This window comes from Sinocyclocheilus grahami, unplaced genomic scaffold (assembly GCF_001515645.1).
Source record: "Sinocyclocheilus grahami isolate Dianchi unplaced genomic scaffold, SAMN03320097.WGS_v1.1 scaffold1466.1, whole genome shotgun sequence".
NCBI classification, from domain to species: Eukaryota; Metazoa; Chordata; class Actinopteri; order Cypriniformes; family Cyprinidae; genus Sinocyclocheilus; species Sinocyclocheilus grahami.
Window position 1 is genome coordinate 10797 of NW_015506645.1, and position 11661 is coordinate 22457.

At 34.7% G+C, this 11661-nt stretch overlaps 1 protein-coding gene and 1 pseudogene across 1 annotated transcript; one reads left to right on the top strand and one right to left on the bottom strand.

Annotated features, from left to right (window-relative positions):
- The window catches only part of LOC107570493 (retinol dehydrogenase 11 pseudogene), a 9931-nt pseudogene extending 8052 nt beyond the window's left edge, over nt 1-1879 (top strand).
- A 2223-nt stretch (nt 1880-4102) lies between these two features.
- Nucleotides 4103-10280, bottom strand: cenpu (centromere protein U). The gene is made up of 12 exons (XM_016256724.1): nt 10081-10280; nt 8464-8569; nt 8033-8291; nt 7834-7927; nt 6800-6916; nt 6618-6714; nt 6204-6300; nt 5362-5440; nt 5232-5279; nt 4788-4849; nt 4438-4594; nt 4103-4270 (listed from the first exon to the last, which is right to left on the bottom strand). Exons 1-12 carry the CDS (start codon nt 10138-10140, stop codon nt 4148-4150), a joined length of 1299 nt encoding a protein of 432 aa, XP_016112210.1. The 5' UTR covers nt 10141-10280; the 3' UTR covers nt 4103-4147.
- Nucleotides 10281-11661: the final 1381 nt, after the last annotated feature.

An 11661-nucleotide genomic window follows, 5' to 3' on the forward strand; every position in this document is an offset into this window, starting at 1 on the left:
TGCCGGCATTTTAGTCTAACGTTACTCTACCAGGATCAGTAAACAGTCCTCCATAAAATGCGCTGCACACATCTGGATATTTGGGTTAAACTGTTCTGGAACAGTGTTGTAAATACAACTTAACCACTGATTTGTAGTCGTGTCCTCTTTTGGAAGACCAAACAATGTAGTTTCGCTTTCACAACGAAACACACAGCGGCCTAGCGTGAGGGGAAGCCCCAGCTTAGCGTGAGCAGAGGCGGCGGGGTTGAGAACGGCGCAGCCGGCTGATCCGACGAAGGAGCGGCAAGCACATGTGACGACCCCGGGCTTCGTCCACGGTGAAAGCCGATCCAGCGATCCACAGCACTAAGTTGATGTATTCCCTCAGCGACCAGCACGAATCAGCTCTAGGCATGACGAAGCGGATATCGTCCTCTTTTGGAAGACCAAACAAAGTAGTTTCGCTTTCACAACGAATCACACAGTGCCTTCACGACATGGCGGAAAGCGGCAACAATACTACAGCGAGAATAAACGTTACGCCTTCTTTCTTTGCGTGAACATTTGAGCGGCGTTATGCAAATCTTCCCACATAGTGATGTAGATATGTGGGGGCGTGTTAGAACGAGCCATTTTAGGTAGGCGTGGCTGACTCTGAACTTTTATAAAGAATATCTCTTTGGATTTGAGACTTTAGTCTTTGCAACTTTACAGATCTTCTTTATGCACCAAGAGCTTGTAACTGAATTGAAAAATGTAAATCTCATCATATGACCCCTTTAAGGAATAAATTAAAGGGTATACAAATACATCAGTATGTTCTCTAAATGCCACTTCCAACCTATCTCCATTACTTTTTCATTAATTTTACACATAAAAATAGCTTAACTAGAATATGGAAATAACTTTTACTGTATCTTCTGATAACACTGTACAAAAATTATGTTCTTCCTTTTTTTTTGTAGTTTGAGTTAATTAAAAAAAAAGTAGATGCAGCAGTGACATAAGAAGTCTTGTTTCTGATAATTGTATCAACATGAAGTGATTTTATGATAAAAAGGAAAATATCAAATCCAACGGACGCAGAAAAATCAATTAATTTCCTTAATTTTGTTCAATTTCTCAAAAAACAAACAAACAGAAAAACAAGACTGCATATCTTCAGTTTGCATCTCATGTAAATGGATAAGGATGTTTAGACACTTGTATTGGAAAATAGGACAAAAATACAATTTAAAATTTTTGCAGTAAATACAACATTTAATGCCATGACTTTCTGCTCCAATTTAAGACCTAGTCCTTAATTCGTGGAAGGGCAAATTAAGACATTTTAAGAACTTTTCAAGGATGCGCAGAAACCCTGAAAACAGCAGGGATCCAAAAAAAAACAACAACAGGGAAAAGTCAGAAGCATCTAGCCCGTTGCATCCATTTCTCACCCTGTTTTCTGTGTTTGATCTGTTTCAGGGTCGGTAAGATCAGAGCTCGCCCGTGACATCAATGAATGGCACACACACATTATCAAGGCCATTATTAGCAAGTTCTGGGCGACTGACCCGGTGTCTGGGGCTCAGACGACGCTGTACTGCGCACTACAAGAGAACATCGAGCACCTGAGCGGACGATACTTTTCTGACTGTCAGCTGGTGCAAGTCAAGCCTGAGGCCAGAGACGATGGAATCGCCAAAAAACTGTGGGACGTCAGTGAGAAATTATGTGGCATGGCTTGAATACACAGGCACACACATTGCTGTGAGAAAAGTACTGTAATATCTTGATTTTGGTATTTTTTCTTTTGGTATATTACGTGTCCTTCAGGCAGAGTCAGAAATATCATAATTACAAGTTCTGAGCACACAAGTGAGTGGAAAGCAAGTCTGTAACCAGTGCTGTTAATCACTCAACTATTTAGTTTCACATTTAGTTGTAATTGAAATAATCTTTTCATAATCAAATTAAAAATTTAGAAATATAAACCTATTCATTTAAAGTTGTTGATTCTATCTATATAAATCATATATTTTAAGTGTATAGCAAAATATGCATACATATACAAATATACATATATGTGTGTGTATACATATATATTAATGCCTATTTTGAGACTGTATAGTGAGACCAACTGGATTATGTCATTTGATTTGGACTCAATTACATAATTAATGCATATTATTGCAAAATATGCATATGATATATATGTGTGTGTGTGTTTATATACATATATATATATATATATATACACTGTATATATATGAATGCCTATTTTGAGACAGCATAGCGAGACCGAATGGATTATGTCATTTGATTTGGACTCATTTGGTGCTGTATGGGACTGGGTGGATCTTTTGGCATAATCTGGTTGCTGTGACTCTCTGATAGAATTTTCTTTACAGCATCATGGGTAATGTAGTTTTTCACTACACATAATTGTTTTAAAAATAAGGCTTTGACTAATGCATATACCATTAAAGCCAATTTCTCTATGGAGAGTTTTTACTTCCAAAACCTGACTGTTGAACTCTATAACAAACACTAGACTCCGAGGTATGGGTTTCCCAGGCACACTTGAAGGCAGAATTACACTATGTAAACTGATGTTCTTCAAACTGTATTTGATATAAAAAAATATATAAAAATAAATAAATGACAAAGCCATTTGTAAATTAAACCTGCAATTTGTTGAGACAGTAGTGCCTTTCAGATGCCCCACAAGTGGTTGAGGCAAGTGCTTTTTAAATGCTACTTCCTTAAATGCCAAACACAAAATTGTAAAAACAAGTACGTTTTTTTTTTGTGTTAGTTTTTTCCACATTTTATTTTGGCAAGGTGCAAAGGACAAAATCAGACATGTAAGATGAAACCTGCAGCAACAGGAAGTGGTTTAGTCCAATAGAGCTGCTGTCAGTTATACGAGCACAGTTAGAGATATTATACTAGCTTTGTACAATAAAATTGGCTTGCACACCCATTCACAACACTCAGATCAAGTGTCAGCAGTGACATGGCAGTTGTTCTGCATTCTCAAGGAACTTGGATTGACGGAAAACATGCACACCCCACATACATCAGTTAACAAGGTGTGCAAACATTACAGCCCTTTATGCTTGATGCAGACCCGTTTATATACATTTTGAAGTATATAAAGCGTATGTAATTTCAGCCCAAGCAAAGCTTATTAACATTGACTTTTAATACAGAGTCAGAGGAGAAAGGCATGAAAGAAAATCATAATTTCTTTTGATGTTGCCTAACTCTCCTTCATATTTCCACTTTAAAATTGAATTAAAAATATATCTTGATTCCTCAATTGTAAATTGTGTCAAGACAAGTGTCTGCTAAATGAATAAATGTGACTACGCTAAAGTATGCAAGCTCAAGATGCAAAAGGATATGTCTGGCACGGTGTTATTTTAGTATCAGTCAGGTACTATTAAAGTTATCAGAATATTTGAATTAGTTTTTATTTTTATATTTTCCATTTTAGTTAGAATTGTAATTTTGTTCTGCGATTTTTTATTTTTTAAATTTGTTTTACTTATTTTAGTATGTTATACTAATGGAAAATTACAAATGCTGCCTTGGGAAACAGCTGAAATATATATATATATATATCACAAACTTCTGTCTACTTGTTGCAAGCATGTGGACCTACTCATATTTATCATATCCATCCAGATTTTTGCATGTTCATTCACTCAAAATGTGCACTTCATATTTTCCGTTATAACACATGGGGCCCAATTACACAAAAACAGCCCCTGAAACACCACTGAGATAATTTCTAGCCTAAAGCACAGTGTCTATATGATCATCTTATCAGACAAGCTCAGGTAGGGCATTATAGGATAAAGGGTATCAATGACTAAGCACCAGTTCAAACTTTACCTTAAATACCAATGCGTGACGAATAATAAAAAAAGAAAGTATTCTTGATGCACATGTAATAGAGGCTCTTTTGTGAAAAGACATTTTTTGGAGTGTGATGTCAAATGTATTTTCAGAAGACTATAAATAACAGTATTAGAGATAATAAAATAGCTCAAGTTTAAATATATAACAATAGTTCAATTAGCATAAATTCCCAAAACTAATAAACATTGTGACAAAGTGGACTATGACATTAAAATTGTTTATTTGTTTTGTCGAGCTGTACGGTGTGTGTTAGTTATTCATTTTCTGTTTCATCTAAGACCTGCTGTAGATGGTCATTGACAGTCTTTAGCTGGTGCTCTGTTCCCATGATGCACCTGGCTTCCATCAACATGGCAGGCATACAGGATGGGCCATACTGTCAGCCAAAAGACAGAAATGAAATGAGAAATGGACAGAAGAACAATAAGCCCCACAAATCCCATAAAATATGACAAGACGGTTTGCTTGTACAGCACGTTTATGCACAGAACTCAATAGGAATGAAAGCTCAACACCAAACCAACTAGCTGCAGACTTCCTCACCGTTTCCACCTCATCCGGATGAGCTTTATGGTGCTTCAGGTACTTCCTGTTGAGCTCCTGCAGGTTAGTTAGCAAAGAGGATCCTTCTCTCAGAGCTTTGAGTCTCTGTTCCATCTCATCATGCTCTTTCTGAAGGATCCTCAGCTTTGTCTTTCCCCTGAAACCAGAAATTCATTTCAATTTAACGGTTATAAATTCATTACTATGAATTGAACGAGCAATTTTTATACTATAGTATAAAAGAGCAAGGAAAATCCAGTTTTCCATGATATGGTCCCATGATATGGTCCTGTTATTAGAATAACAGACCTCAAATGTAACATCAATTATGTTTACTTGTCAGTGCTTACTTAATGAGCTCATTATTGGCTTCCACAAGTCTGGTCCTCTTCTTATTAATAGTGCTATTGATCTGAAAGAGAGAACAATACAGTTAACAGCAACACTGCTATTCAAATAATTTCCAATCAAAAGTTTGGAAAAACTATTGTGAAAATTATTAAAATGTAAAAGAAATGTTCTATTTGAATGTATTTTAAAATGCAATTTATTCATGTGATCAAAGCTGAATTTTCAGCATCATTACTCCAGTGTCACATGATCCTTCAGAAATAATTCTAATATGCATTTCAATTTTTATATTTCACGATATTACTGTTTTTACTGCATTTTGTCAAATAAAAGCAATCTTGCTGAGCATAAGACACTTATTTTCTAAACATTTATAATTCTTCCAAACTTTTGATGTGTAGTCGGTGTATATTGCCCAGATGAGTCAAGCAATGGAGAATCACCTTGTTATTTTCCCTTTTCACATTCTTGAGTTGCTTTGTTGCTGTGATCTATGAATAAATTACACATTTTTTATAATTATGACATCAGCAATATTTATTTTACGTGAAAAGATCTGAAAAACATTCTCACTATCTCTGAGAGCTGCTCCTCAAACGAGCGACTGACAGCATCAATGGAGCGTTTGACTGCTTCAGAGTTTATTGTCTGCCTGCAGAAACCAGTCAAAATATTCAAGCATAGGGCTGGGCGATATAGCTAAAAAATGTATCAATGATATATTGTTTCATATCGTTTGGTATCGATAATTATTGACATTTTTTATAACCTTTTTAAAACAAAGAGCAATAGAAAAAAAGTTTCAATTTAACCACTGTATTTTTAAATTAACCCAATTTATTGAGACAAACAACAAATATTTTTATTCAGCCAAACAGAAGGGAGGTTATAGTTTTAACAGCCAAACACACAAAAAAATTTTACAATAAAAAAAAAAAAAAAAATTAATTTCTAATGTTTTACATGCAGATTAAATAGGTCTTAAGGAAACTTTTGGCTTGTATCCCGAGGCCACAGGAGGGCGCAATGAGCAAAATAATGCAGCACATTTAAATTGTCAACGCAAGGAAATAAATGTCTATAAAAAAAACCTGCATTACATCTAAATTAACCCATATAAATCAAATAAAAATTCGTAAATTGCATAAACAATTATGAACAAAACAGCATCATGTATTCATGCATTGCTTAATACAAAGAGCCGAAGCGCCATTCACACAGACTGCATTTAAAAACATAAGAGACGCAGTAAAAGGGAATAAACCTCCACAAATTCGTGGCGTGTTTTCTAAAAGTTTAAACTGTTTTAAATAAATAAATAAATATCGATACCGTTTTATCGCCCAGGCCTATTTAAGCACTTGACTTCAGTTAATTATTAAGACACTGGATTGCTTAGCACAATTCACACTTACTTGTACTGAGTGACAAACTCCTGAAAACTATCGAGCACCACGTCAAGATCAGTTGGACTTCTCAAATCCCTGGATTTTTTAGAGGGGCCAGCTCTTTCTGGAAAAATATGATTTACATTTATGCATTTGGACAACAGAATTTACATTACATTCAAGGTTAACATTTTACCAGATCATGCATTCCTAATAGATTTTTACATCAAAAGTTTTGCAATGTTATGATTCACTTCTGTGCCGTTCGGTTGGTTTATGCAATCTATATTTTTTTGAAGTGCATTTAAAGAAAATGAATGGGGAAAAATGCTGCCAGAACCATGACAAGCTTCACTGCACACAACTAAAGCATTTGATGCATATAAATTAAGAACACCACACATTTAAAATAAACAACTTTACAACGGTCTTGTTTAGTACCTGATGAAGTTGAAGATTTCCTTTTCTGTTTGTGGCCATTCTGCCGTTGACTGGATGATCTCCTCTTTCCCCTTATAGACTTCTCTTTGCTTGGGTGCTGAAAAGGAAAAACTGAATTAAAGGGCCATATTTCACGTATCATTTAATATGTAGATACTGATAAATGAAGATATGAGACATACAAAACTTTCATCCTCGTCTGTCAGCTCCTCTGAGGATGGAGGTGACCTCTGCTGTCTCTGAGCCACTCCTAGGCTCGAAGAAGTTTCTTTTGCCAACCTCTGACCCTTGACTGCTTCCTGGGAAAATTAGAAAAAAAAATAAAAATAATAATATATATATATATATATATATATATTCATTTCTGCCATGAATTCACAACAGTTTAAAAAGTATAGACAGCTAAAAAGATTTTAACACAGAAAACTGGAAAAAAATGCAGACGATGTTGAAAATCAAGACATTAAAGGAATGGTTCACCCAAAAATGATAATTTGCTGAAAATGTATTCCCCCTCAGGCTATCCAAGGTGATGAGTTTGTTTATTCATCTGAACAGATTTGGAGAAATTTAGCACAAGTAATCCATACAACTCCAGTCCATCAATTAACATCTTGTTCAAATCTGTGTGTTTGTAAAAAAACTAATCCATCATTAAGACGCATTAACTCCAAAAAAATTTGCTTCTGGTCTTCTATCCATAATACTGCTTTCTCCAGTGAAAAAGTGGTCTTGTCTGAATCAGGATAGAAATATGTAGACAAATATTAACAGTTTATAAGTGAAAACGGTCCAAAACAGTTAAAAATATGTGGAATTTGATGTGAAAGGACAACAGCGGATAAACTTTTTCACTGGAGGAAGTGTTAATATGGATTCATATTTTAGCAGGGAGCAACGATTTGAAGTTACAAACATCTCAATGGATTTGTTTCTTACAAACACACCTTTTCACAAGACAATAATTGATGGACTGGAGTCGTGCGGATTGCTTTTGGATTATTGTGATGTTTTTATCAGCTGTTTAGACACTCATTCTGACGGCACCCATTCACTGCAGAGGATCCACTGGTGAGCAACTGACAAAATGCTACATTTTTCAAAATCTATTCTGATGAAGAAACAAACTCATCTACATCTTGGATGGCCTTGAGGGTGAGTAGTACATTTAAAGCAAACTTTCATTTTTGTGTGAACTATTCCTTTGAACTCTCACCTTGGCTCTGGAGCTTGTGGGGATTGATGCTCTTTTCTTTCCTGCATTATCTCTGCCTTCTGATATGGTTGGCAAAGGTCTGCCTTTAACTTTTCTGTAATGACACAGAAAGCCTTTACGTTATTATACCGAAGCACAAACATAACTGCGTACCAGAAATGCCTTTAAAACCCTTTGATCTCACAGGACCACACTCTACCTTACTACTGATTTTGCTCCTTTATTTGTTGGCTGAGGTGGTTCCTGGTTCTCTTTGGATGAAGCTTTCTTATTCAATGCGTCAGAAACAGCTTTGCCTATTTTCTTAGCCTGAGTAACTGCTGTCTTATCAGTGTCCGTTAAACTAAGAACAGGCTTCCTAGCTCGCAGTCGACCTGACTTCTCTGGAGCAGACTTTTGGTTCTGTTCTGGTCCAGGACTGAGATCTTCTTCCAAAGCTGTGCTGTGAAGGGGGTTCCCTGCAAAAGACAGCAAGAACTGCATAAAGTCACTTTTGATATTACTTTATATTACTTTCAGACGTTGTTTTCAAAAAGTGATGACCACTTGCTTTTTATGTCATCAATATAACAACATTACATTTAGCTTTTCTCCCCAAACTACAGTATGCTTATTACAGGGTTGTCATACCATGAGGAGAATACTGGTCTCCGTGAAAGAAACTGGTTTTCTCTATGGATGAAATGTCCAGGGGCTGTGGAGACTCCACCGCATTATCACTGCTCTGTTTTGCACCCTAAGAAAAGACGGAAATTAATTAACAACAAATTCTTTCAATTGTGTCCAAACTTTAAGTGCATATTATTGCATATATCGTGGTTCGTACAGATACTGTAAAAAAGTCATTCCAGGACTTTTCAAGCACTATTTTTTGGTTTTCAAGGACTACAGAGATATCACTCATCAAACTATATTTTTTACTATCTTTCAAATTCTAAAATTGGTAAATAGATAGATAAAAAATTAGGGCTGTCACAATTATTAAATTATATAATTAATATAATTGTTATTATACAATTATATTAATTATATATTTTAGATTAATAGTCTAAAATATATGATTATGCTGCTTAATTTCAGTTTTAGGGCTTTGATGATTAATTGTCTTTTTTAGGGCTTTGTCAAACTTTTTTTATTTTGAGCGCTTCATTCATTAAATAATTGTGATGAATTGAATCCTTTATAAGTTATCATTTTGCAGTATAAGACTACAGTTAACACCTTTAAATATTAATTTATTCAGTAAATAACTGAAACAATCACAACAAAATGGCCAATCATAGAAAAGGCCTTAAACGTATCATTCATATTATATATACACGCATATAAAACAATCCAGAACGCAAATGGTATAAGTCAGCAGTTTTGAACGGATTACAGCAAAGTTTCTTGAAAATGTCCTACAAGTCATGGGGAAAAAAGGATGTCTTTCATAATTTCATATCAAATAAATAACACTATATGGAAATAAGGGTCTAACAACGAAGATACATCTCTCTCATGCTATTATTAAGAGTTTTTTTTCTTAATTTTTGCTGTCACACCATAGGACTCATTTACGGTACAGTTCAGTAAAAACGTAAAAAATCTAATAAAAATAAAAAACAGTGAAAGAACTGACAAAGTTAGTGACCCCTTATATTTTCTCAAACATCAGACTTCACACTACATAAATATATGCATTTCTTCTTCAAAAATGGTCTTTTACAAAAAACATTTTACTGCCTATTTATCGCCTACCCACACGTATGCAAGTATTATGTGTGTCATATTAATAAGTTACATTAAATATTCTATTATATACTAAACAACAACAATAAACATTATTACATAACATTAACATTGGTGATATTAATATCATGTTTGAGGAATAACAAACAATAAAAAATAAGACAATCTATGAAATATAATACATGTATAATATTACATATGCCATACTACTATGAAATATCACATTTTCATAAAGAACAAAAATAAATTCTTATAAATACTGGTGGCATTAAAATGACATGTTTCAATAATTACAAGTAAAAAAATATATATATACAAATAATAAGTATAATATAATACATGTATAAAAATACATATGAATATTAGACACTATATTTTATCTCATAAATAAGAACAATAAAATATTTGTTATCGCTTAATATAAATGTTGGTGATATTAATATTATTTTTCAGGAATGACTTGTCAAAATATAGCGTAAGTTAATTAGGATTGAAACATTGAACAGCTGAACTCACCTGCAGCTCCCGCTGAACAGCTCTCAGGGCTTTCGCCATCCTACTCACCTTCGCATTCATTTATTAAATATGATGAGAACGGTAGATAAAATACTCGCTAACAATATGTATAAACAAAAACAATGGCAGACACAAAATCTCCAGAGTCGGACAGTGAGGTGAGTGGTGGAGCTGTATTTTTACCGCGAATGTTGGAACGCTTAAACTGTAACGTACCATCTCAGAAACGGGGGACAGTGAACAATCTTATGGTGTACAATTTGTTTAGTAGAAACAAGTAGAAAGGAGATTTTACCATTCACTTGTATATATAAGCTAATAAAATGGAAATTAAGAAAAGTCATTCATATTTCACACATTATTTTTTAAAATAAAATAAAATATACTATTTAAATTACCCCTTCAATCGCATAAGGAAGATTCCTCCCCTGTTTCGTGGAAAGCAAGCAGGGCGGAGCACCACGGCATTTCCTTCCTGACTGCCCTCTGCTGTTCTGGTGCTGCTGACATGATTATATCTATTTAAATTAATTATAAATCCATTTTTAAATGTACGTGTTTTATACTAATTTAACTAATTGGCACTGCAAACAAAGATGTTCTGCTTGCTTTATGCATAATTCTGCTCAATTATGTATAAGCAAAATCAATGTTTATATTAATAGATGATGTCTATTTACAGTCATCAAAACTCTGAGTCCATTCGGATGTTTAGATGTTCTATATATCAGGGGTGCCCAAACTCGGTCCTGGAGGGCCGGTGTCCTGAAGAGTTTAGCTCCAACCCCAATCAAACACACCTGAACCAGCTAATCAAGCTCTTACTAGGCATACTAGAAACTTAAAGGCAGGTGTGTTGAGGCAAGTTGGAGCTAAACTCTGCAGGACAGCGGCCCTCCAGGACCGAGTTTGGGCACCCCTGTTCTATATATTATTTTCTTTCGTATAAATGAATAAATAAGTTAACCCTTTCTCATGTTGTGTATTGTGGTGTTTGGCGCTCTCCAGTGGCAATTCACTGCAGTGACCTTTCTAGTTCACCCTACAAACGCCATGCGAGTGGAAACACTAGAAGCGATTCTTTCGCAACTACTTCCGGTCTATCACTCCTTCAGTCTGGAGTGGAAATACTGGAAACCAAAGAAGCTCAGAGTCGGAAAGAGGGGAGGTAAGAAAAAAGAAGAAGATTGTACCATGGTGGACAAAATAATGTGATCAAGCAATCATAGGTACCGCAAATATATATTCTTAAGGACATCAAAACCTCAAATAAAACGCCAGAAAGGTGTACAATATGGGACCATTAAATCTCGAAATAAAGCTTTTCAAATGTTAAAAAAGAATCATAGTTTTCAGAATTTGATTGAATATAAAAGGAAGCAAGCAAATGTAAGGAGAATCATCAAATATACAAAAAAAGAGTTTTGGAGGAAATTTTGTAACACAGTGGGAAGGGAAACAGAAATAGGTCAAGTATGGGGAATGATAAAAAGAAATATAGCTGCAAAAAGAGAGTTTGGGTATCCAATTTTAAGGGATGGAGATACAACAGCTGTAAAAGATGAAGAGAAAGCAGAAATG

Coding starts and splice junctions, on each gene's coding strand:
- cenpu (XM_016256724.1), bottom strand. CDS start 10,140: ATGAATGCGAAGGTGAGTAGGATGGCGAAAGCCCTGAGAGCTGTTCAG. Junction 4,850..5,231: donor TGAAAAGGGAAAATAACAAG/GTGATTCTCCAT, acceptor TCTCTCTTTCAG/ATCAATAGCACTATTAATAA. Junction 4,271..4,437: donor ATCCGGATGAGGTGGAAACG/GTGAGGAAGTCT, acceptor TTTGGCTGACAG/TATGGCCCATCCTGTATGCC.